This window comes from Scyliorhinus torazame, chromosome 10 (genome assembly GCF_047496885.1).
Source record: "Scyliorhinus torazame isolate Kashiwa2021f chromosome 10, sScyTor2.1, whole genome shotgun sequence".
Lineage (NCBI taxonomy): Eukaryota > Metazoa > Chordata > Chondrichthyes > Carcharhiniformes > Scyliorhinidae > Scyliorhinus > Scyliorhinus torazame.
In genome coordinates this window covers 32,672,760-32,699,494 of record NC_092716.1, presented here as the reverse complement: position 1 = coordinate 32,699,494, position 26,735 = coordinate 32,672,760, and the positions used below count along the sequence as shown (strand labels likewise).

The 26,735-nt window shown below is 44.9% G+C and overlaps 2 protein-coding genes across 2 annotated transcripts in view; one reads left to right on the top strand and one right to left on the bottom strand.

Moving 5' to 3' along the window:
* plcg2 (phospholipase C, gamma 2) overlaps positions 1–26,735 on the top strand; it is a 291,774-nt gene that overhangs the window by 78,501 nt on the left and 186,538 nt on the right. The window lies entirely within an intron of this gene.
* Positions 20,975–21,537, bottom strand: LOC140430445 (pancreatic progenitor cell differentiation and proliferation factor B-like). Its single transcript, XM_072517926.1, has one exon. The coding sequence runs from the start codon at positions 21,376–21,378 to the stop codon at positions 21,058–21,060; it is 321 nt and encodes a 106-aa protein (XP_072374027.1). The 5' UTR covers positions 21,379–21,537; the 3' UTR covers positions 20,975–21,057.

Here is a 26,735-nt window from a genome sequence, read left to right as displayed (position 1 = left end):
CGTCGCCACACTAAGGCACCTGTTCGGGTACACCGAAGGAGAATTCAGAATGTCCAAATCACCTAACAAGCACGTCTTTCGGGACTTATGGGAGGAAACCGGAGCACCCGGAGGAAACCCACGCAGACACGGGGAGTACGTGCAACTCCACAGAGACAGTGACCCAAGCCGGGAATCGAACCCTTGCCTCTGGCGTTGTGAATCAACAGTGCTAACCACTGTGCTACCGTGCCGCCCTATTGTCGACTTCCCAGGGTTATTGTTCACCTCAATATGTAAAGGTTATATTTGTACTACATTGAAAGGGTCTTAGACAATGGCATTCTCTATGATTGTGATCATGATATACAATCCATCCTTGAATTGCACACATTAGAGGCATTTGACCACACCATCCTCCTCCGATGCCTTTCCTTCACTGCCCAGCTCAGTGGAATAACCCTTTGTTTGCTCTACTTGAATTTAATTACTTGTAGCCAGTGATTATCCAGCAACAGCTTCTGTTCTTACTCCAACACCATTATTTCCAGAGTCGTGAAAGGATCTGCAGTTCCCATTGATAACACCCAGCTTTACTCAACTCCATCCACCCTTCCATCGTCTCTTAACTAATGAACTGCTTGTCCGACATCCAGTCCTGGTTGAGCAGAAATTCCCTCCTAAATAATTGGAAGACCGAAGCCATTATTTTTGGTCCCTTTCAAAAACTCCATTCTCTAGCGATACATGCTTCCCTTCCCTTGGCAACTTTCTGACGCTGAACCACACTATTTTCAGTCGTTATGGGCATATTTGACCCTGAGATGAACTTCTAACCACACATTTGCACCACCATCAAGGCTGCCTATTTCCATCTCGGTAACATTACTCCACTGTCTCAGCTCAGAGCCTCCTGAAACCCTCATTTGTGCCTTTATTACCTGAAACTTGACTTTTCAAATGCACTGCTGGCTGTCCTCCCAGTTCTAACCTCCTTGAGGTGAATTTGAGGTCATTCAAATTTCTACCTCCCACATCTTAACTGGTACCAAGCTCTATTCACCCATCACCTTTCTGCTCACTGACCTTTATTGGCTCCTGACTAAGCAAAGCCTTGTTGTTAAAATTCTCATCCTTGTTTTCAAACCCTCGTTCCTCTCACTCTGAGTCACCTCTTTCAACCCTAAAAATCTCTTAGATACCTACGCTCCTCTAATTCTGACCTCTTGACCATCCTGATTTTAATCAATCCACCATTGGCTGTTTTACCTTCAGTGCAAAGGCCCTAACCTCACTAAAGCACTCACCCTCTTTTGCTATAATTCCTCTTTGAAGACACCCCTTAAAACCTACCTCCTTGGTCATTTGCTCTGAAATCTCATCATGTGGTCCAGTGAAAAATATTTTTTGACAGCATTCCTATGAAGCACCTTGAAATATTCTGCTGCTAATAGCGCTTGACAAATACAAGGGGTTGGTCGCAATTCAAAGGTCTCGTCGTACCGAACCCGTCAGGACAAGGCCATTGAATCTTGCGAGAGGCCTCTCATGAGATTTGTGACGCTTAAAACGTCTTGCGAGATTCAACAGAATACTGTGAGATGCCGCGATCTGGATCTCGCTCTCGCTGGGTGAGATCCAGCTATGCATATTTAAATAAGAAAATTAGGCTCATTTAAACATGCATTCGCTGGATTATCCCACGGCCCCGGGATTTACCAGCTGTTCCTGGGAGACCTCGCAAGAATGCCGTTTAGTGCCAGTCCACACAAACGTGCACCAGTTGCACTGGCACCTGGGCACCTTGCCACTGCCAGGGTGCCAAGGTAGCACTCCCAGGCTGATCGGTGCACTGCAAGTGTGCTGGTCTGCCTACGAAAATGATTCCAGAGTTGAGGAGCTGCAGTTATGAAGTAAGATTGGAGATGTTGGGACTCTTTACCTTTGACAAAAAGAAGCTGAGAGGAGATCTGATAGAGGTGTTCGAAATCATGAGGAGTCTCGACACTGTTCCCCTTACGAAAGGACAAAAACGAGAGGGCGCAGATTTAAAGTAATTGGCAAAAGAAGCAAATGCGATATGAGAAAAAGCTTTTTCTCACAGTGAGTGGAATGCACTGCCTGGGACTGTGGTGAATGCTGGTTCAATTGAGATATTCAAGAGACAAGCCCTTAATTGACATGAGGACAGGTTTCTTCTCCACGATTAAGGCTGTTGGGAGCAGAAATAAAGGTGGGGGGACATCAGGTGAAGCAGGGGACATATTCATATAGCCAAGGTAGCCATTACTGAGACTGTTGGCTGTCCCAAGGGAGAGATTTTGTGCCAAAGATGGCACTGCACCACAGGGAAACGAGATGTCACAAGGGAATCGGAAACCTGACATCCATGAGGTAGAGGAGGGATGTTCTCTTTCAAGAGCATGGCAGGAGGAGGCATCCTCGCCATGCAGCCAGGGCACTTCTGTGTTCAGCTGCAGAATCCGACAGGCAGGAATCACTCATAGGATGCACAAAGAAGGAGATTTGTTAAGATACAGTACTAAACTCCCACACCCCGAAGGGTCACCCTCCCTGACCTGCATCCAGGCCGGGGTTTTTATCCTATCCTAATTACCGGGGGAGTTCATACACATTACGCGTTAACGGGAATCGGATGATGCGCACTACCTTATTTCCCAGGCCGTAACACCAGCATCATCTCCCTCCATCTCCAATTCCTACGACGCTCTTACCTCTTGTTCCTGCCCCTCCCCTGATGAGCTGTCCACTTCCAGGGCCTCACCGTTCTCAGAGTCCAGCCGCCACTGGAGTACCGTGTTATGAAGTGAACAGCCGACCACCACAATGACCAAGATTATTGCAGGAGGATATTGGACGGCACTACCTGATTAATCCAGGCACATCCATTGCCCCCTGAGCCTGCAATGCCCCATCAGTTGCAAATCTAACACGTAGTCAAGCCTTGCCTGGGTGTGCAGCTGCCTGTGAGGTGCCACGGAGGTCAGCATTGATGAGGGAAGGATGCTGTGTCCATCTGCGTAGAGGCTCACAGTCTCCTTCGGTTCTCAGTCATCCACAGGTATTTCCACCCACGCGTGTAAACGCTGTGCCCAGGATACTGTCTCCTTCTCCCTCATCCCTTGGGGAAATTAACGATGCAAAAATGAAGGCAGGATGCCCAGACACATGATCAGACTGTCAATCATCCCTGCCACCTTCTCTTTCATGCTCGATAGGGGCCCTGATTATGGGACCCTAGTTTTTTGCTTCCATGAGGTCGCATGTTAATTTTAAATTAGGTAAATGTTATTTGTTGCAGTTGGCTCTGTTTTGCCAGCATCTCAGGTAATGCAACCTCGTTTCTATCTCTGCAATGTTGCATAATAAGTATGCCTGGAAGGAAGGCAGGTCAGATAGCAAGTGCCATGGTTGTTACACATATCATTTGGCTAATAAAAAATGCTCTATTTATTACTCTTCATAGAATAGATTCATAGGGCTGGATTCTCTGATTTTCAGGCTATATCCGGAGGATACGTAAACTGTTGCAGCTCTGAATGCTTCACACCAGTGTCTGCATTCTAACAAATGTAACAAAAAACAAAGCTGCTTTGTGAGTTAGCTTTGCAGTTGGAATTCCACATAAAAGTGAATGTTCGTGGATGTCTCTTCAGAATTCCCCCGGGTGATTGTCATGTGAGAGTTTCCAAACTCCACTCTCAAAAACGCGCTGTAAAATCTTCTCTCATAATTATGCTTCCCCTTCCGATTGTGATCTAAAATTCAGTCCAGGTTTTACAACTGAATCTTTTAGCCCAAGCTTCCGCTGTGCTTTTAACACTGAATCTAGCCCAGGGTTTTATACAAACCTCTTTAGGAATTCTTTGTCTCAACTGTTTTTACTCAAACTCCGAGACCCAGCCACAGATTTGTCCAGCATGAATCTCACCATAGGTATTACCCTTCCAAGCACAGAAACATTAAATTAAACCCACTTAAAACTGTTTTATTTCTAATATTTACCAAAACAAATCTAATTCCCTTAAAACTACCTTTGTTTTCCTAACACTACTACTGAAATTATCACTTGGGCCCGGATTTTTGCTGATTCATGGAGACTCCACATCACTTCCTGTGAAACCCGAATCGGGATGTTCCATTCTCATTTCCGACAGATCCCGTTTTTACTCATAGGGAAAAGACAGCGAGGTGTGAATCATGCAGGTAGTAAACCCGATCTCAGTAGGTCATTTGAACTCAGTGATGAGTTCAAACAGACCCCATTTTTGTTGTAACATGGGCCTTAACCCCGTAACCCAGCAGTTACATTTTTCTTGCAGTTGTACTGTGCTCTTAGTCTCTTGTGAAGTGCATTTAATGTCTCTAAAATTGTCAACTTGTGAAGTTAATTGAATCTCCAACCCTTTAAAAAATGTAAAAATACTCTCCCTGTGTCAGTGAACATTCTTAAAATATCTGTTCCAGCAGTTGCATTCACAATTTGTTGATGTTACTCTAAGGGTTACCATTATGGGATTATTGCTTTGCTGCTTAACATAACCTATGATTATCTCAGTAGGGGATCCTAACTTCATAGTTTGATTGACAACTGAAATTGGTCATTAAAGGCTTAGCTGTCTTTAATGTGGGATTCTGAATACAAGTCTGCTTTTTATAAAGGATTACATACTTCAGGGGATTTAGTATTTTGAAATAAGAACTCATGGTGTAGGGGGTAAGATGGTAGCATGGAGAGAGGATTGGTTAGCGAACAGGAAACAGAGAGCCGGCATAAATGTGTCATTTTTGATTTGGCAAGATGTGATGAGTGGGGTGCCACAGTGATCAGGGCCATGGCCTCAACTATTGACAACCTATATCAATGACTTGGATGAAGGCAACATCTGTATGGTTGCTAAATTTACCGATGACACCAAGCTGGGAAGGAAAATAAGTTGTGAAGAGGACTTGGGAGTCTGAAAGGAACAGAGATAGGTCAACTGAGTGGACAGAAATTTGATAAATTGAGTATAATGTTGGAAAATGTGCTCTTGTCCACTTTGGCAGGAAGAATCGAAAAGCAGCATATTATTGGTATGGTGAAAGAATGCAGAACTCTGAGCTACAGAGCATTCTGGTTGTCCTGGTTCATGAATCACAAAACGTTAGTGTGGAGGTAAAGAAAATGATTTGGAAGATAAATGGAATGTTGTTGCTTCTTGCAAGGGAAATGGGATATAAATTTCGGGATTTTCTGCTACACATTTACAGGGCATTGGTGAGTATTGTGTACAGTTTAGTTCTCCTTATTTAAGAAAGAATATAAGTGCTTTGGAAGCAGTTCAGAGAAGGTTCACTTCATTGATATGAGGAAAGGCTGGACAGGCTGGGGATGTATCCATTGGAGTTTAGAAGATTGAGAGAATACCTCATTGAAACATATAAGATCCTGAGGGGATTTGACAGGGTGGATGCTGAAAGAATGTCTCCCCTTGGGGGAGAAACTAGAATTAGGGGTCTCTCATTTAAGACTGAGCTGAGAAGAGTTTTTCTCTCTCAGAGGGTTGTAAATCTTTAAACTCTTTTCCACATGGAGAGTGATGGGGGCAGGGTCATTGAATGTTTTTAAGGCAGAAGTAAATTGACTCCTTATCGAAGATAGTCAAAATATGAAGTTGAGGCACAATCAGATCAGCCATGATCTTATTGAATGGCAGAGTAGGCTAGAGGGACTGGAGTCTTCATTCATATGTGCTTTTGTTTTCATGAATAGACATTTTCAGAATATCATAAAGGTTATAATAGATATTTAGAACTTTATGTTATTTCATCTAAGCATGGCTCCTGAGGTCTACCCATGGTGCATGGGTGTGAGGACAAGCGGTAGTGGGTGAGCTGGCATGTTTGGCATGGAATTAGCATGAGGATTAGATAGGGGTGGGTAGGCGTAATACATGCAAGCCTCAACACTCAGCAACTCCTGAGACTGCCTCCGATCTGCTTCTAGGGTCAGCGGACCTGGCTGCTTCTAGGGTCAGCGGACCACGCTGAAGCAAAGATCCCACCATTGGGTGAGTTTCTGCCAAGGCTGATGCGGCAAACCAGGAGGATTCCCGACTCCGGCTCCCCAGCTCGGAGTCGCAAATCCAGGCCCGTCAAGGAATTAGATCATCCTATCCGTAAGTCACTGTTACTATTGAGTGAAAGGACTATCAAGCCACTTGCTTATAGAACATAGAACTTACAATGCAGAAGGAGGTCATTCGGCCCATCGAGTCTGCACAGACCCACTTAAGCCCTCACTTCCACCATATCCTCACAACCCAATAACCCCTCCTAACCTTTTTGGACACTAAGGGCAATTTAGCATGGCCAATCCACCTAACCTGCACGTCTTTGGACTGTGGGAGGAAACCAGAGCACCCGGAGGAAAATCACGCAGACACGGGGAGAACGTGCAGACTACGCACAGACAGTGACCCAGCGGGGAATCGAAGCTGGGATCTTGGCGCTGTGAAGCCACAGTGCTATCCACTTGTGCTACCGTGCTGCCCATCAACAAAATATTCCCAGGCCATTGCTTTATTTCTTTTGCAAAAGTTTTCCTGAGTTCGTGATGCTGCTTTTTTGATTTAAAAATTCAAAACTGATTTTATGTGGAGCTTGGCTGTGTGAATGCAATATCTCCACCCGTGGTTTGCTAAGTTTGTTGCAGCCATTTCAAGCTAAACGTTTTTCATAAAACAGGGGAAGATAGGTTGCTTTTACTCGTAAGCAAAGCAGCATAACAGTATTCAGATGCGGCCTGCGGAACAGTCTGATACACTTGAGTAAATGTTCAGCAATGGGGCCATTGCTGGGAACCACCCCACCCTTCCCCACCTCACGAATTCCACAGAACCAGAACATGTGCAGTGCCACAAAGGTAACATGATTAAAAAAGAAGAATCCATAATAGAAAATGGATTTTTTTTTTGGTGCTAATCTCAGCTTTTAATGTTTGGAAGAATGGCTTTTGGCTCAGAAAGTCTCCACAGGCCAAGCGTATGTTAAGAGCATCTTATGAGAAAATACAAATGACATTGAGTTGTGTTGAACTGCACTCTATTATAATTTTTTCATTCAAAAAACATACAAGTTCTTATACTTACCACATGGCTTCACACTCGTAGTCAAATCATAAATGACATCAGAGTCATTAATTCAGAAGAATTTAGATGCGGCAGTGGTCACGTGGTTACACTCTAACTTCCCATTTCTTGCTCTGTGGAAAGAAACCTAGCTCACTGCAACTAAAGTACAACTGCAGCAATGGGGAAATACTGTTCAAAAATCTTATGTATTTCTTCATTCATTGGATGTGAGTGTCGCTAGCTGGGCCAGTATTTGTTACCCATCCCTAATCACCCTCGAGTGGCTTGTTTGACCATTTCAGAGGGCACTTAAGAGTCAACCACATTGCTGTGGAACTGGAGTCACATGTAGGCCAGACCAGGAGAAGACAGTAGATTTCCTTCCCTAAAGGACATTAGAGAACCAGATGGGTTTTTGCAACAATCAACAATACTTTCATGGTAATCAGTCGACTTTTAATTCCAGATTTTTATTGAATTCAAATTCCTCCTACCGCTGTGGGGAGATTTGGACCCTCGTCCCTAGAGTCTCTGGGTTTCTGGAATTCTAGTCCAGTGGCAATACCACTAGGTTACCACCTCCCCATTTTGGTCACTTGCAATTCATTATTTATTTCTTTATTTCCGTTTTTCCGATTAAAGGGCAATTTAGCCTGGCCAATCCACCTACCATGCCCATCTTTTTTGGGTTGTGGGGGTGAGACCAATGCAGAAACGGGAAGAATGTGCAAACTCCACACGAACAGTGACCCGGGGCCAGGATCTAACCCGGGTCCTCAACATGGTGAGGCAGCAGCGCTAATGCAATTCATTATTAAACTGTACAATTTCCCCATCACAATACTGGCATTTTAATTATAAATCGGTGTGTAATACACCTACTGTTAAAATGCTTCAGCTGCCTGTGTATGCACATTTATTGGGAATCCGTCGTTCTGATGCAGTAACTTCATTGCAGTGTTAATGTAAACCTACTTGAGACAATAATAAAGTTTATTATTATAAGATGCGATATTATACCTAAATCCCGTCGGCCCTCGGACATGGGCCCACGAGGTCCCAGAGAACTATTTCAAAGCAACGCAGAGAGTTCTTTTCAGTGACCTGACAAATATGTATCCCTCAATCAACATCACACAAATAAAAATAATCTGATCATTGACACATTATTGTGGAATCTTGCTGTGCAATGATTGGCAGCTGAATTTCCTGCATTACAACACTTTAAAAGTACTTCATTGGCTGTAAAATGCTTTGGGATATCCTGAAGTTGTAAAAGGCATTATAGAAATGCAAGTGCTTTCTTTTTTTCACCAATAAATAATAGAGGTTGCTATCACGTGTGGAACACCTCTTCCTGGTGGAGTGAGTTTAAGTACTGAGGGGAAATTGTTGCACTGATGGCAGCATGGTTAAATAAATAAATGAAAATCCCACAAAGAACAGTACCTTAACCCAGTCTACATGGGAATGGAAATAGACTGGCCTGCCGTCTTGTATTTAATTCCTAATGCTTAACGTGCATTTATAGTGGAGATGCACAGTTTTTTGTTCTGCATTTAAAGTGCATTCGTTTCCACGTGATTTTAGACTTCTGGACCTTTCACTCTTACCCTAGTTTCACTTACAGATTTAACCTCGTAAACTGTGGGAATATCTGCAGAGTACATCAGTAGAGTGGTTTAAGCAAAATGTGAGTCAATTAATTAAAGGAGGCTACTAACATTCTAGATATGCCAGTGATGTCATTGAAAATGGCCTTCAGTAGTGAACTCCGTATGGATAATATATGCTTTTTAAAAATAGGATTCGAAGAGCTTGAGGCCCATTCGGAATCTGAAAATAATTTAACAAAGATGGTGCTTTGAGGAAAAGCCTTATGATTATGCACATTTGTGGTAGATTTTTGTCTTCATTGTCTCCAATAGAAGGAAAAACAGGTTGGTTATGTAAAGGATTTGTAATACTTTCTGTCAGAATACCGTACATTGGAGTGAAGGTCGATGTCTATGCATTGTTTGGTTACAGCTGTGTGAACTGCCCTGCAAGGTGTTATTGTGTCCGAGACATAACATATGAAAGTTGTTGTCGGTGTACCTTGGTGATTCATGAGGTCTCCAACAGAGCCCCTGATAGGACTGTAGCAATTTTCACTCAATAGCACAGATGCTTGGGGAAAAAAACACGGAATACCTTAAGAAAAATGGAACAGCGAAACAAATTAAACTCCAGCCGAACCATAGAAGCCTCTGCAGCCCTGCTGTGACCTCAGCTACGATTGTGAAACCTAAGTACGCATACCCTTTTAACATTGTCCACACAAAGCAGTTTGTACGACAAATTGACCACAATCTGCACAACTATGTTTTTTTGTTGTTGAAAAGGCATCATTTTATTGTTTCAAAACCCTTGGAATTCTTAAAGCAGCATTGCAATGATTGAGTTATCGGCCTCATTAATTTTGATAATACAGCACTTTCAAAGATTTTAAAAACATACATTATGAAAAAGTCTAGATCAGGAAGCCACATGTTCATATTATAGCGCTGTCAGCTTGTATATTTATCTGTATTTGTATATTAGTTTGATTTTGATCTGGTTTCCGGAGATTGAACTCTTGTGAGTCACCTTTCGCTGCTAATTGTTCATCTGGTGCTCCTTGCTGTAAACCGCTGAATGTTGCTGTAAAATCTGGAGATTATTCCAAAGTGTAGGGACATATGACAGATGTCGCGCCGTGCTGTTCCAGGTCACTTAAGGAGAGACCTGGGCAACACATCAAAGTAAAGCTTGTGCCCAAGATTTTACTTCAGAGCAAGAGAAGGGTGCATTTGACTAGTTTGCCCAGCTTGCTGGAGTGCAAATTGCTTTGTTTTTTTCACCATTGAGCAGGCATGCATCAGATTATTAACTTGCAACATGAGGCAGCCACTCAAGAGTCATTGAACCAGCTCAGTATTTTTAATGGTTAAGAATGGAGGTACTGACAGATAGAAGATCATTAGACGTCTGGGAATTTTGTGGGGCCTGCAAGTGCAGGAAATGTGATGGGCGGAGTGACCCAATTAGGCAGGAGCTAAAATTTTGCTTTCCTGATGATGGGTTCAGATTTAGAGATTAGTTCCTCAGCGTGCTTGTGGTGGGTTGGGCCTCATGCCATTCCGTGGTGGGTTACTACTTGTGATACATTAGCATCCCATGAATAAGACTATATTAAAACTTTTTGTAACAATGTCCTACCTTCAAGATAAAGTCAGCAGCGCATGAGAATCTCATGGCACCCGGTTCATGTTCATTTAAAGATGGCGTGCGCCAGTCTTTTGTGCATTTGAGTCTGAGCTCACTGGATTTCCTTGTTGAACTCTGCAGCACAAGGGAGGGGAGCCGGAGATTGGCAGTTCACATGGAGGCTCGGGACCAATGAGGATAAGTCAGTATGAGGGGGGGGGGGGGGAAGAGAGGGGGAGATCTGGAGTGGTGTCAGAGGCATTGAGGAATGAAAGAGGGATTGACAAGAGGACAGAGGGTGGGGTCGAGAGCATGGAGGGGTGCAGTGGAAAGGCTTTGCATCCTGGGTGCCACCGAAGTGCGCGGGAGGTGGCGGCAATCAGTTAAGGTCAAGCTGACTATTGTCCACATATGGGTCCATCTCAGGGTATTGGCTGACAGTCCTTTCAGGGGTTTGAGCTCACCAATGACATTTCAATTACCCCACTGAAAATGATCTTGGACAATCGCTGTTCCAATATATAGGAGGGAGATCAAGCTGAGATTGCAAGTTCAACATGTCCCACAGATTGGCGAGTGCAACACTGGACACTAATGAACATTCCAAAAAGAGTGAATGCAAAAACGCAACATTGTTTCTTGCACAATAAAGGCAATGCTTCTAACTCCCCTGAAATCATGAGGTCTCCCGATTCATTTTGCTGTCTGATTAAGCTACCTTCAACAAATACCGATGACGTACAAATGAATAAAGGAAAATAATGTGATGTGAAATCATTACAATTGAAATATAAATTTGAAAAACACCCATGCCACCGTTATGCTCTCAATAAGATTTAAAAAAAAATATTTCTATTAAAGTTTTTAAACACAATTTTTCTCCCTTACAAACAATAACCCGCTCCCCCCTGCCCCCCCCCCCCCCCCCCCCCCCTCCCCCCCCCCCGGCCTCGTAACAAAAAAAAAACGAAAAATTGCGCAGAGCAAGATATATACATGGCAAAATGATATATTTACATAGCTTTGTACACTGGCCCTCACCCGTACGTGCCAGTTTCCCCAACCCTTCATGTTATCTCTTGCTCATCCACCCTCCCAGGCAGTCCCCCCTTTCCCCGCCCCCTCCCCCCCCTCCCAGGACGTCCCCTCCACCCCCCCCACCCCCCCCCAAGGTTGCTGCTGCTGCTGACCGACCTTCCTCTAACGCTCCGCGAGATAGTCGAGGGACGGTTGCCACTGCCTGTAGAACCCCTGCGCAGACCCTCTCAAGGCGAACTTAATCCTCTCCAACTTTATGAACCCAGCCATATCATTTATCCAGGCCTCCAGGCTGGGGGGCTTCGCCTCCTTCCACATTAGCAAGATCCTTCGCCGGGCTACTAGGGACACAAAGGCCAGAATGCCGGCCTCTTTCGCCTCCTGCACTCCCGGTTCGTCCACTACTCCAAATATTGCTAGCCCCCAGCTTGGCTTGACCCGGACTTTCACCACCTGAGATATTGCTCCCGCCACTCCTCTCCAGAACCCCTCCAGTGCCGGGCATGACCAAAACATATGGACATGGTTCGCCGGGCTCCCTGAGCACCTTCCACATTAGCCAGCTCCTTTTCTGGGCCAGTCCCGTGTCCACGCCTCCCTCACCCTCCAGTCCCCAAGAGGGGGGACCCCCGTCCCGACCACCTCTTCTGTGTCCCATTCCCTTTCGGCCAGTGCAGCAGCAACCCTTTATCCCCCCCCTTCCCCCCCTCCCCTCCCCCCCTGCTAGACCCCTGTCTAGCTTTTTTGCTCCCCCATGTCACTCCTGTAAGTCAGCTGACGCCTGCTGACCACGGCTTCCCCCGCCGTCCTATTGATCTCCCCGCGTGGGAGTCTCCCAATCCATATGCATTCCTTCGTTCCCCTTCCCGCCTTTCTTCCCGCGCGCGGGACAACACCTCGCGCTTTCCAAAGCCCACTCCGCCCCCTCTGGCGCAGCTCCTGTCGCGGCCTTGTCTCTCTCCCCCAGCCCATGTAACATTTCCTGCGCGTGATTGACCCCCTGTATACAACAACCATCACACATCAAACCTCAAACATCCCCCCCACCCTCACAAACCCTCAGTTAGAGTCCAACTTTTCGGCTTGTACAAAGGTCCACGCCTCTTCAGGCGTTTCGAAGTAATAGTGTTGGCCCTTGTATGTGACCCACAGTCGCGCTGGCTGCAGCATTCCGAATTTCACTTCTTTCTGGTACAACGCCGCTTTGGCCCGGTTGAAACCCGCTCTCCGCTTTGCAACCTCCGTGCTCCAGTCCGGGTATATTCGGATCTCTGCATTGTCTCACTTACTGCTCCGCTCCTTCTTGGCCCATCTCAGGACCCACTCGCTGTCCGTGAACCGGTGGAACCTCACCACCATCGCCCTTGGTGGCTCATTTGCCTGGGGCTTCTTCGCCAGCACCCGATGTGCCTCGTCCAACTCCAGTGGCCTCGAAGGGGCCTTCGTGCCCATCATCGCCTTGAGCATCGTGCTCGCGTATGCCCCGGCATCAGCCCCCTCCACTCCCTCAGGGAGACCCAGGATTCGCAGATTCTTTCTCCTCGACCTGTTCTCCAGGTCTTCGAGTCTTCCCGCCCACCTCTTGTGTAGCGCCTCGTTCTACTCCACTCTCACCGCCAGGCCCACGAGCTCGTCCTCGTTCTGACTGACTCTTTTCTGTACCTCCTGGATCTTAGCTTCGTGGGCCTTCTGGGTGATCCCGAGTCCTTCAATTGCCGAAAGCATAGGCGCCAACATCTCCTTGCGCATCTCCTCGCGCTGCTCCTCGAAGCAGCGCTTGATGAACTCCTGCAGCTCCCCTTTGTCCCTGGCCGCCGCCATTTTGTTTTCTTTCCCTCGCTTCCCCATTGCTCCAGTGCCGCTTCTTTGGCCGTTACACTTCTGGTCCGTTTCATAGAAGTTGGAGGGGGACCTCTCTCTTCCCTTCCCCACGGGCTGCGTCAAAAAAAAAGCCTCGTCCCTACTTCTTCAATGGCCTTGGTAGATCTTTTCACAGTTGTTCCCTCTGCTGCTAGAATTCGCCTTTGATAGAGTCAAGTCAGATTGCAGCTTTAAGCTTGCACTTCCCCCGCCTGCATGCTGGAAGAGGCCTTTGTCTATTCCTGCAGAACAAGCCAAATCTTTTACTGTTTCTGCCGGGTCTGGTAGCCAAAAGACATAATATTCCTGGGGGACACTGTCAGGGGAATGCTGCAGTCTTGTTCCCACACCGGGAAATGTCAAACAAATGCCGTGGGGGCCCTGTAAAAGAGCCCAAAGGTCCGTTCCAAGCAGGAGCTACCGAATATGCGACCTAGCTCTGCATAGCCGCACCCGGAAGTCATGCTCTCAATAAGTTAAATGTTAGTCACTAGCTTTCGGAGCGCAGCTCCTTCATCAGGTGCGCTCCGAAAGCTAGAGATTCGAAACAAAGCTGTTGGACTTTAACCTGGTGTTGTAAGACTTCTTACTGTGCTCACCCCAGTCCAACACCAGCAACTCCACATCTTGAATGTTAATGGCAGAGGTGTTGGGCAGGAAGGTTGTGGCCATGCTGCAGAGCCTCCCTGTTTGCCCAAGAGGCTGTATGGAAGCCGAAGAATACCTGCTGCATTGTCAGCTGATGGAAAGTTTCAGCAAAGAGAAGCTTCCCCTATCACGGGAGTGCAAGTGTGTCCCATGAATACCCATCGGCACTTTAAATTTGAATCATGTGATAGCCAGAAAATAGCAAGTTTATGCCATCGGGTGAATGGTGTGCCACTGTTAAAATTCCATCCAGAGAATCTCTAAATGCTGTAAGTTGAACCCTTAATACTCATGCATCATATCATGAGCAGTTTCACTGGCTGTTTGCACAGATGGCACAAGTAGAAAACCCCGAAACACACTCAAAATCTAAAAATATTTTTAACCAATCTTTATAAGAACCCACACATTGAGGTTAAAAATCTGCAAGAACTAATAATGTTTTACCAGATTGTAATTGATATTCATCAATTTTCATTCCATCTCAGGCACATTGGTTGTACTTGTACTTGAATGTTTCATGTGTCTACAGGTAGCAGTGTGCTACCTCAAGAGAGATATATCTTAACAGCAACGGATCCTACATTGCATGTTTTATACAATCACCCAAAGTCAAAATTACATCCTTTGTCTTTTAAATTCTTTGTTATAATTTCTCATTTCAAAACGTCCCTGCAAATGTTATTTTTAATAACTTTTAATAACTTAATGTTATTTTTAATAACTTAGAATTGAGCTCCACTGACACAATTCTGATGTTATCCCACTTGGCACCATTCCTACAATTTGACAATTTCCTAGCACGCGTTTTGGATTATTTAATTGACATTTTGGGGAAAAAAAGATCAAGCACTTCTGTTTTAATTCCAGAGAAAACAGTTATCACATTTGGTGGCTTCCTAATCTCATTTGGTGGCTCAATCCTCTGAAATAAAGGGTGTAATTTTCTAGCCTCACTGGTGGGATCACAGCAGCACAGTGATTAACACTGTTGCTTCACAGCGTCAGGGACAAGGGTTTGATTCCCGGCTGTGGTTCCTGTCTGTGCGGAGTCTGCACGTTCTCCCCCGTGTCTGTGTGGGTTTCCTCCGGCTGCTCCAGTTTCTTCCCACAAGCCCCGAAAGACGTGCTTGTTAGGTGAATTGGACATTCTGAATTCTCCCTTAGAGTACCCGAACAGGTGCCGAAATGTGGCGACTAGGGGATTTTCACAGAAACTTAATTGCAGTGTTAATGTAAGCCTAGTTGTGGCACTAATAAAGATTATTATTATTATCTGGTCACCCTGGCAGCCAACAGCTGGTTTGCTGATGGCGGCATGGGCAAGGAATGTGAATCGTCATCCACTTCGGGGGGGACCAGGTGATCCCGCCTGCAGGGGACAGCGAACCACCTGTGCTGCAATAAAACCGCCATGGGGAGGGAGGACGAGGAAATGTTTGCCCATAATTCACCATGAACTCCCAGAGGTTTGCAGTTTGACTGGAACCCTAATAATCTGGAGCACTGTGTTTGGTTTTGGTCTCCTTACTTAAGGAAGGATGCACTTATAATGCAGCCTCATTATTGTGTACAAGGCACATGAATCATACAGGTATAAGGGAATTGTGTGCCATGTCTTTATGAATGAAGAACACACAACCCAGTAAGGTATCAATGCTTGTTTGAAACTCTTCATTCCACTGGGAAAGATCCAGACTTGGTGCAAGAGCAGAATGGCGAGTCAGCAGCTCGTTTTACATCTCATATCATTGAAGGCACTGGAAATAAAAATGGACCTGTTCTCTTAAATGGGTTTGAAACTCACTAACCATCATTGCACACTAGCCCACAAAGTAAATATCTGATGAATTTTAATATGTTAAACCTATAACAGCCAACAATACATAAATGTAAATACTCCCTAAATGTTAAACCTTGAGAGATCTTGCTTGTAGAAAGAAGTTGTTTTGTTCCTGTACATAAGGATTTCCCTGCTGATTGTTCCTTTCATATTGCTGAAGACTCCTTTGTCTTTATCAATCATTGTTTTGATATCATTGGTGTGAAATAACAATGTGGGGAGCATGAAAATATATAACATGAAGTCGCCGCCATTTAAACCAGCGTGAAATAATTTGGTAATTCCATATACCCTCCTCCTGCTTTTGTTGAATTATTTGCATTGCTTCGTTCAAGATCTACCATTGCTTTGTCAGAGTTAACTAGGCATATGCAGTAAAAACTGCCCTTGGTAGAGTTAACTAGGCAAATGCAGTAAAAACTGCCCTTGGTAGAGTTAACTAGGCAAATGCAGTAAAAACTGCCCTTGGTAGCTGTGCCCAAATCCTGTGAATAAATTGTTTAAAGCACACTGTATAATTCTGTATTTTTAGTGTAAAGTTTGAATGACGAGGATTGGACTGGAATGTAATGCTCCAATAAATGCTGAAATGTGGACTGAATGTCAATTGACTTTCACTCTCTAAGACCTGCAGCATTCTTGGGCCATTTCCAAACTTTGTACAGGATTGAATTTCCCCACATTCCTCATACACTGGAAGATAAAAATGCATGGAATTTTTTTGGTGCGCTGCGTGGATGTTGGATCCTTTTATTGTAGAAAAGCAAAGTCTGCAAAACTGAAGCCTGCTTCTTAATTAAAAAATGACATTGTAAGTGTATGATGCCTTACGTGGCGCTGGCTTTAGGCTGAAGTCAGCATTCGAGAAATTTAAACGAGGCTTTGGAGTTAAAGTTCCATGCTCTTAATGCTGTGATCATCATTTACACTGGGGGTCTGAATCTGGGAGGAACAGAGGCTGGTGGCTGTGAAAACATGGCAGCAATGTTGTGTGTGCTGAAAACTCATCCCTGACGTGACATTCGCTGTGAAGGAAGAGTGGTGGTATGGCTTCTCACCTCACCCATTCTTTCTGTTGAAACCAATTAAGGTGGAGATGTGTGGACCTTGAGGGTGGTGAGGCCAAGGAAAGTGACAACATATTGGGGTAGGGACTGGAGCTGTAGGTAAGAGAGGGTGAGGAATTGGAGGCAGAGGGAGATGAGGCAAAACAGACAGGTGCCCCTGCTACACGATGGCATGGTCTCCTTCTCCCAACCTCCAGGAAAAGGATCTCCCTCTTCTTCCTCATGAGTGCTGCGCCTCAGCCTCCCCTGTGACGTTACACTTTGTGGTGCGGTAACAGGCTTTGGTACAAACCATCTCTCTCAGGACAACAAGCAGCCTCAGTAATGGCTGCTTTAGGTGTCTAAATGATTCTACCACCCCACCCCCCACTCCTCTGACATCCTCCCCCCTTTATTGCTGGCCTCATCGTCTTTAATTGGAGGAAAAACTTATTTCCATGGCAACTAAGAGCTGGCCTCCACAAAGAAAATCTAAACTTCTTTCAGTTTCCCACCGGGGGAAGATTACACCATGGCGAAAATCCATCCCATGCACACACTTCCCACATTTAAATCAGGTCATGAGATTTATTTATATAAAAACTCTCCCTCTCTGTGTCTTCTTTCCAGCCATCTTTTTAGACAAGCTTTCCATCAGATTGTATAATCTCTTAACAGCAAGTTTGTGTTTATGTAGCGCTTTCAAAAACTCGAAAGTGCCCCAAAGTGCTTCAAAGATCACTAGAATTTGACACTAAACCACATACGGATATCGTTGGACAGGTGACCAGAAGCTTGATCAAAGTGTTAGGTTTTAAGTAGCGTCTTAAAGGATAAGAGTAAATTGAGATCTTTAGGTAGAGAAATCCATAACTTAGGGTTTCGATAGCTGAAAGCAGGGTTGGCAGAATGTTGAAAGTCAGGAGGGTAAAAATTGAGGGGCACAGAAATCTCAAAGTGGTAGACCTGGAGGAGGTTAGAGAGAGAAATGGAGGAGCTAATTAAGCCATGGAGGGTTTTTAAAACAAGGATAAGAATTTTTAATTGAGCCATTGCTGGGAAGTGAGTGCAGAGGCCATGTATGAAAGGGACATGGTGCAATGGCTTATCATACATCCACCGTGAGACACCTTGGAATGTTTGATTGTGAAAATGCTGTAAAATTGTTAAATATTGTCCTGTTCGATTGTACAAACTCTTCTTGCTGAAGATCAGGAATGAATAAAACAGAGGCTGAATTTAAATTCCCGATCCTGATCCTTCTGTCAGAGTGAAATGCAGCCCATGGACATGGAAATGCCCCGGGGAGATTAAGGGTGGCGGGCAAGTGCCCAAGGCTGTTTGGGTCAACAGGAAGCCCTCTAGCACTGAAGGATCAGCCGAGTTGACCGTTGCTGATGTAAGTGAGCGAACAAAATGTGCCTCAAGGTGGAAGCACCGTCTAAAGGTCTTAAAAGTTTAAAAAGATGGGCACAGCTGCTCCCTTGGTCTGTGCCACAGAGAGGCTGCCTCCATCCATCGGCTGGGATTTTGCCTCAGCAAAGGGCACATATGCCATCCACATCAGCCACTAGTGCGAAATTGCCAGCATGCCCATCTCTGAACCTTCCTCTGCTGCTCTATGAAAATTGAGCTCCAAATATCTGACGTTGTGCTAACCAGACCAAAGAAACAACTCTTTGGGGCAATGTTGTTCTTTTGTACAATTATCTAAAGATTATTCATTGGTGCTAACAAGAATCAAACTCTTACTTGACTGGACTAGATAAAAAAGGATACTTCAAGAAAGATCTCGTGTCGGGGCAGCACGGTTGCGCAGTGGGTTAGCACTGCGGCCTCACGGTGCCGAGGTCCCAGGTTTGATCCTGGCTCTGGGTCACTGTCCATGTGGAGTTTGCACATTCTCCCTGTGTTTGCGTGGGTTTCGCCCCCACAACCCAAAAATGTGCAAGCTAGGTGGATTGGCCACACTAAAATTGTCCCTTAATTGGAAAAAATGAATTGGGTACTCTAAATTTAAAAAAAAGAAAGATCTAGCGTCATTTATAAGTGCATGTTTTGGATTACTGGATAGAAAAAACATCTACTAATGCTGACATATCGTTAGGTTTTGAAACTTGCACATAGCAAGTTCGAATCCCAACCTTTTTAGGGAAGTTACATCACAGCCTCAAACTGACCATAAAACCGCCCCTATCCATGGAGATAAGCACCAGTTCCTTCCGACTCAGACAATAACAAACATACACTTGAAATTATATAAATAATTAAACAATACATTTGTGATGTTTGATCAATTTCCATCATTTAACCAAATAGGATAAGGGAGAACACCAACATTTAGTTTTGGCAGAGAGTTAAAAAATATTAAACAGTACATTGGAATTTACTTCTCATGTTCTAAAAATCAACAGATTGATTTTGTGGGATCTTGGGCCTTGTTGATGAAGGCTTATTTTTATTTGCTAGAAAAATGGCTAAGTCTTTCAGTATTGAATAATTACCATGTTCTGGTATCGTAGTTGTCTGCACAATTTTAACAAGATGCTTGTTACTGGAGGCCTTCAAGGTGATAAAAAAAATAATTTTGCATTTGCTGCCCATTCATAACTGCCTTGACCTTAGTCGACGTCAAGGATTTGGAAACTGCTGTCAAGGTGCTGGAGTCTTGATGAGCTGCTACGGTGCATCTTCTATATTCTACACACTGCTGCCATAATGGAGGGTGTGATGGAGGGAATGAATGTTTAAAGTGGTGGTGGGGTGACGAGGAAGTAGGCCACTTTTCCCTATGTGTCAAGCTTCTTGAGTGTTGTTGGAGCGGCACTCATCCAGGAAAGTGGAGAGTACTCCATCAAACACTTGACCTATGCCTTGTACGACTTTGGGGAGTCAGGAATAGCGTTGCTCAAAGCAGAACTCCTCGCCTCTGACTTGTTCATGTAGCCGCAGTATTTATATAACTGGTCCAATTAAGTGTCTGGTCAATAATATCCCCAGGATGTTGACAGTGAGGAATTTGATGTTGCAATGCCATTAAATATTGAGGGGGCAATGGCTAATTCCTTCTGGCTGGAGATAATAATAATAATTGCTTATTGTCACAAGTAGGCTTCAATGAAGTTACTGTGAAAAGCCCCTAGTTGCCACATTCCGGCACCTGTTTGGGGAGGCTGGAACAGGAATTGAACCCGCGCTGGTGGTCTTGTTTTGCATTACAAGCCAGCTGTCTTAGCCCACTGTGATAAACCAACACCTGTCTAGTCATTGCCCATGTGGGGCAAATGTTGCTTGCCACTTAGCAGCCCAAGCCTAAATGTCAGCCAGATGTAACTGCATGTGGGCATGGACTGCTTAATATATCTGAGGAGTTGCGAATGGTACTGAACATTCCGCAATGATCAGTGAACATCCACATTTTAGCCCTTATGATGGAGGGAATGTCATTGACAAAGCAGTTGAAGATGCTTGGACTGAGGGTACTAACCCGAGGAACTCATGCAGCAATGTCCAGGGGCTGAGATGACTTACCTTCAACAACCACATCTAGGTATGACTAACCAGTGGTGGGTTTCCCCCCCTGATTCCCATTGACTATCATTTTGCCACGAGTCGGGCAGCATGGTAGCATAGTGGTTAGGACAATTGCTTCACAGCTCCAGGGTCCCAGGTTTGATTCCCGGCTTGGTTCACTGTCTGTGCGGAGTCGGCACGTTCTCCCCGTGTGTGCGTGGGTTTCGCCCGGGTGCTCCGGTTTCCTCCCACAGTCCAAAGATGTGCAGGTTAGGTGGATTGGCCATGATAAATTGCCTTTAGTGTTCAAAATTGCCCTAAGTGTTGAGTGGGGTTACAGGGTTATGGGGATAGGGTGGAGATGTGGGCTTGGGCAGGGTGCTCTTTCAAAGAGCCGGTGCAGACTCGATGGGCCGAATGGCCCCTTCTGCACTGTAAATTCTATGATTCTATGACTCCTTAATGCCACAGTCAGTCAGACGCTGCCTTGGTGGCAAGGATGCTGCACGCTTGCCTCATCTTTGGAATTTAGCTCTTTTATCCATGTTTGGATCATAGTTGTTATTTTTTTTTTAGCTGCTTAAGTATTTCATTTATTAGATATTCAAAGAATGCCAAATGGACATACACTTGCAACAATCCCCCACCGATTTAAAAACAAGGATTTATTAAAAAAGCATGACTAGAAACTAAAGCAGCCTTTATTTTAAAGATTAATATTTTGGAACGCCTGAAATTCCTAACGTCATCTTCAGAAGCCAAATCATTAAGATGAAGGTTTGCTGGGCTCACTGGCATGTCGTTTCCTCACCATCTCTTGAGGCAGGATACAGTTTATCTTGCCACTCTCAGAGGACTCCGCCAGGGTTGTCATTACTGGATGGTTCGGAGTTTTCTCAAAGAAAAAACTGATCCACCATTGGCCCGCTGTAGACTTTGGTAATCCTGGATGGGGTGGTTGGTGTGGAATCACTTCTCCAACGTGCTCAGAGCTACCACATGAACTATTACTGGAAGCAGAACCAAGGCGCCTCCTGTAATAGTCATGAGTTGCTGCAAGGGAGCCAGTTGAAGGAATGGATGCCATTGCAATTTTTCAAACTACTATCTGGATGTCAACCCTTTCAACACCAAATAGGAACCCAAGCGTGGTGACTGAAGAAAGTAAACACTAGGTCACAGGGCCCATTTGAAACAAGCGAGGCGGCACAAAACACTCTTGAGAAGTCGCCCCAAGATAAACACCAACGGCAATGGAGAAGATTCACCTCGGATCATAGTTGTTATGAGATTAGGAGGCATGTGGCCCTGGGACTTTACTGGTTATGTGTACAGTCAAATTGCTTCTGCTATGTGTTCTTGTTATATTTTGGATCCTTGATGTTGGTTATAATCATAATTTAAACTTGGAAAAATGAGAGCTCTTTATGTTTAATATTTGCATACTCCCTTGTACAATGAACTGGTTATGTTACATATCATATGAGTCTCTAGTGAAGTTGGGGAAAAGTGAAAGTGTCCCCCTGGAACACTTACACATAGTAATTAGTTAGATTCCATAGAATCCCTACAGTGCAGAAGGAGGCCATTTGGCCCACCAACCCTTTGAAAGGGCACTCTACAGGAGGCCTCCCCCCACCCTATCCCTGTAATTGCACCTAACCTGCACATCCCTGAAAACTAAGGGGCAATTTTATCATGGACAACCCATCAAATACTTGACCTATGCCTTGTACATGGTGCACCTGCACACCTTTGGACTGTGGGAGGAAACCGGAGCATCCGGAGGAAACCCACACAGACATGGGGAGAACGTGCAGACTCCACACAGACAGTGACCCAACCCCAGAATTGAACCTGGGTCCCTGGTGCAGTGTTAACTGATGTGTTGGGTAGGCTGGATCGAGGTGAACTGCACTTGATGCAGTATAGCGAGAGATAGACCTCCAACACTTGATAAAATGCAACACGATTTTATTCAACATCCAAACTATTATACATGTTCAACTGTGGGTCGACACTATGCTGACTTGACTGGAGCCCTGACACGAGCCTGACCAGACTAACTTAGCTACCACATGATGTAGGCACAGGCTAGCTCACGAGCTCTGACTGTCTAAGAGGCTGGGTCCCGAGAGAGTGGGAAAACTGGTGCCCTCTGGCTTTATAGTGGTTGTGTCCTGTCTGGTGATTGGCTGTTCTGTTGTGTGTGCTTACTGGTCATCCTGTGTGTCAATCATTACCTGTCTGCACTCCATTGTATCCATAGATGTATATTATGGCACTAACCACTGTGCCACTGTAATGACCTCCAATTGGCATTATTGGTTGGCCAATTGGAGTATGAGCTCCCTCAATGATAGGTCATTGAGGGGGCCCATATAAGCACCTGTGTAGGCTTTGTGAGGCAGTCTTAAGTTGACTGGAATGCTAGTAGCACTGTTTGGAGCTGCTCTTGTATAGCGTTATTGCAAATAAATACTGGTGTAGTGACGGTACCCCTGCCTCCTGTGGATTATTACAGTGGCGACGAGGTAAACAAAGAACCTTGCGGAGACCAGCTGCCGCACTCGGAGGGTAAGCCTTGCTATTTCAAAAATGCCATTTTTGGGGAGGTTAGGTGCATTCGACCCGACTATTGAGGACTGGTCCCAGTATGTGGAGAGAATGTGCTACTTCTTCCAGGCCAATGAGATAATGAATGACGAAAGGAAACGGGTTATCCTGCTGTCGGCGTACAGACCCTCAGTCTTCGCCATTATACGTAGTCTAACTTATCCCGATACGCCGGACACGATACCTTTCCAAGAATTAACAAAATTGGTGGAAGAGCACTATGACCCAAAACCACCCCTCATTTTGCGTAGGTACAGATTCTACACAACGAAGCGGGAAGACAGAGAGTCAGTCACGAATGTCTTGACCCGCCTGAGAAGGCTGGCGGAAAAATGTGAGTTTGGCCCGACGCTAAATGAAATGCTTCGGGACCGGTTAGTGTGTGGCATAAACGACCTCACAATACAGAAGCACCTGTTGGCAGAAATGCAGCTAGACTGCAGGCGGGCGTTACAGCTCGCACTGTCCCTAGAAAAGGCAGCAAGTGGGGCGCAGGAACTACAGGGCACGCCAATGGAGGTAGATACCTGTGAGAGGGACTACTACAACGGGTCCAGCTACCAGATAGCCGCCCTCAGGAAAAGCCTGAGGAATAGAGGGCCAAAGGAAAACCCCAGAACTGCCCGCAAGTCTGCTAGGACTAACTGGAGACAGAGGGAACTACCGCCTGAGGCTCCCCCAACAGAGAAGGACCGTTTCTGGCACCAGGCAGAGTGGGGTAACAGCGACGGAAACCCTAGAAGGAGGTGGCAAAAGAGGAATAGCAGGTGGGGACGCAGGGAAGTACACAACCTAGATACCCCATCCTCCTCCGAAGGGGAACAGTTATATAATATTGCGACGAAGAAAGCAGAACCTATTAAGATTACCCCACGGGTGAACGGTCGGCCGACAATAATGGAAATAGATATGAGTGCAGCCGTATCAGTAATGGGAGTGGCAGCATTTAAAAAAATCAAAGATGGACTCCAGCCACTAACCCTGACAAAAACATCGACAAAACTTAAAACCTACACGGGGGAACCCCTGGAAGTTCTAGGCACGTCTCAGGTACCCGTGGAATATGACAAACAATTGCTCAGATTACCGTTGACGATAGTAGAGGGCTCCGGACAAAACTTATAGGACGGAAAGATCTAAAATTAGATTGGATGATAATTTTCCAGAGTGGAAGCGGGCAGTTGAGTGAAGTACTCCAAAAATACCCGGAGGTCTTCCAAGAAGGTTTGGGGGAAATTATAGGCGCCAAAGCAACTTTGCACGTGGGCCCAGAAGCCCTTCCGAAATTTTGTAAGGCCAGGCCGGTACCTTTTGCATTCAGGAAGAAAGTAGATGTCGAAATAGAAAGGTTACGGCGCAACGGCATTATCAGACCAGTACAGTTCTCGGAATGGGCAGCGCCGGTGGTACCAATTTTGAAGCCAGGTGGCTCGATACGTCTCTGTGGAGATTTCAAACAGACGGTAAACAAGTACGCACTGCTGGACAAATACCCAATCCTGAAAATAGATGACCTATATGCCAAATTGGCAGGTGGGCTTTTGTTCACGAAACTGGACATGAGGAGCAGGAAGAAGCTCAGAGGAATGCCAGCTGGCATGAATTCCTCGGACCTTGTGGGGGAGGGGTGTAATGACCTCCAATTGGCATTATTGGTTGGCCAATTGGAGTATGAGCTCCCTCAATGATAGCTCATTGAGGGGGCCCATATAAGCACCCGTGTAGGCTTTGTGAGTCAGTCTTAAGTTGACTGGAATGCTAGTAGCACTATTTGGAGCTGCTCTTGTATATAGTTATTGCAAATAAATACTGGTGTAGTGACGGTACCCCTGCCTCCTGTGGATTATTACAGCCACCATTCCTAGCTAATTAGTTCCTGGATATTTGCGTATAATACAACAATATAAAACAGCATTAACACTGAAAAAGTCTGACCATTGTGCATTTTAGTCCAGAGTCAACAAGATCATGATGTGGTTTGCTGTTTTCTTTTGGTTGCTGGTGTGGAATTGTTCTGTCTCTGTCTCCTGTCTTTCCAATTTTAACCACTTCGCCATTGGTGACAGTGCTTTCAGAAGCCTTGGCCTCAAGCTCTGGAACACTGTCCCTACACCTCTCCGTCTTTCTACCCCTCTGCCGTTCTACCTCGCATTCCTCCTTTAAGACAGGAAACCCCTCTTTGACCAAGCTTTTGGTCACCTTGCCCTAATATCTCTTGTGGCTCAGTGTTGTATTTTGTTTAAATAATGCTCCTGTGAGGTGCCTATGTTAAATATGCTATATCAAGATATATTGTCATCTCCCACCCCCTCCCCCAAACGCCAAAAGTGTTAACTGCCTCGCTTGTGGTACAGTTCTGGTTACCATCTGGTATCTTATTCAAGGGTGTACATTTAGCATTTTATGCAATGAATAATGAGAACCCTGCTCAGTTGCTTCAGATAAGGATGTCACAGCCATTTGTAATGTCTTCTTCCTCAACCCTGATGGATATTAGCTAATGAAGCACAGCCTATGATTGATCCTGGTCTGTGCAACTCAAAGGTAAAGATTTTACACCTGAGGCACTGAGAATAATTCAGAGGTACATTTCTAACATAAAGTTTAAATAAAACCCTGATTCCTCTTTGCTTTCCACTCCTCCTGACCTCTTCGGAATCCGTGCCTCCTGGCTTTCATTGTGAATGACTGAATAAAGAAATCTAGAGCTCAACCTTGTAACGATAGTTTTTACACCAATCTTCATATTACTCAATATGAACCGAACGTACAATAAGCGCAGGTCTCTGTTGTGGCTTTCTGCCTCGATAAATATAGAACAGAGCAACACATACATCAAAAGTTGAATCATGTGACTAAACATGTTTTTAGGACATTTCAAGCAAATATGAACTTTTAAAATTTCCATAGAAAATTCAAGTCTACTTAATGGCTGTAAAGAATTCTGTGCAGAATGGGACTGTCGTATTTATTTTTTCCATCTGTTACGGAAGTTGATTTTCTTTTGTCGTATTCGTTACTAATGTATACAGTGACAGCTATTTCGAGACTCTTGGCTTTGTTATACCGTGTCGTTATTCAGTCGCCTATCCAAATAGAATAGACTTATCCATATAATGCTGCCAGTGAAGTAAATTAGTAGGAGGGAGATGCCCTCCATTTTGCAGCTATCAATGAATGTTAATGCATCTTATTTTTGCTTTTTTATAATAAATTTAAAGTACCCAATTCTTTTTTCCCCCAATTAAAGGGCAATTTTAGCATGGCCAATCCACCTACCTGCACATGTTTAGGTTTTGGGGGTGCGACCCTCGCAGACATGGGAAGAATGTGCAAACTCCACACGGACAGTGACCCGGGGCCAGGATCGAACCCGGATCCTCGGCGCCGCAAGGCAACAGTGCTAACCACTGCCCCACTGAGCCACCCCCTTATTTTGGCTTTTGAAGGCACGTTCATGTTACGTTTATTGATAAAGCATATTTTGGTATGCAGCAAATGTTGCACAGACTTAACTACACATTTTTTCTGAACACCTCAAGATGTATTAAATAAAGTTTAGCGTAAATTCGAATGCTTCTTTTTGTATGATGGCGTGTGGAAGACATTTTATGTAGAACATGACTTATTGTTTAGCTGTTGCTTTGCAGGTTTTGTCCTGGAATGGTAGGCTTTAGATAATTTGATAATTTCCATTAGTCCAGAGAGAATTGCAAATACAAAGACATACCAAAATATTTACATGGTGCTGTTATACTTGCCTCACAAATATGCAGAGTTGGCACCAGTTTCTGCATCTGAACAGGAGTTTTATTTACAATGTCTGCA

What these genes read in the sequence shown, in the direction of transcription:
- LOC140430445 (XM_072517926.1), bottom strand. Translation starts at nt 21,378, where the DNA reads ATGGCATCCATTCCTTCAACTGGCTCCCTTGCAGCAACTCATGACTAT.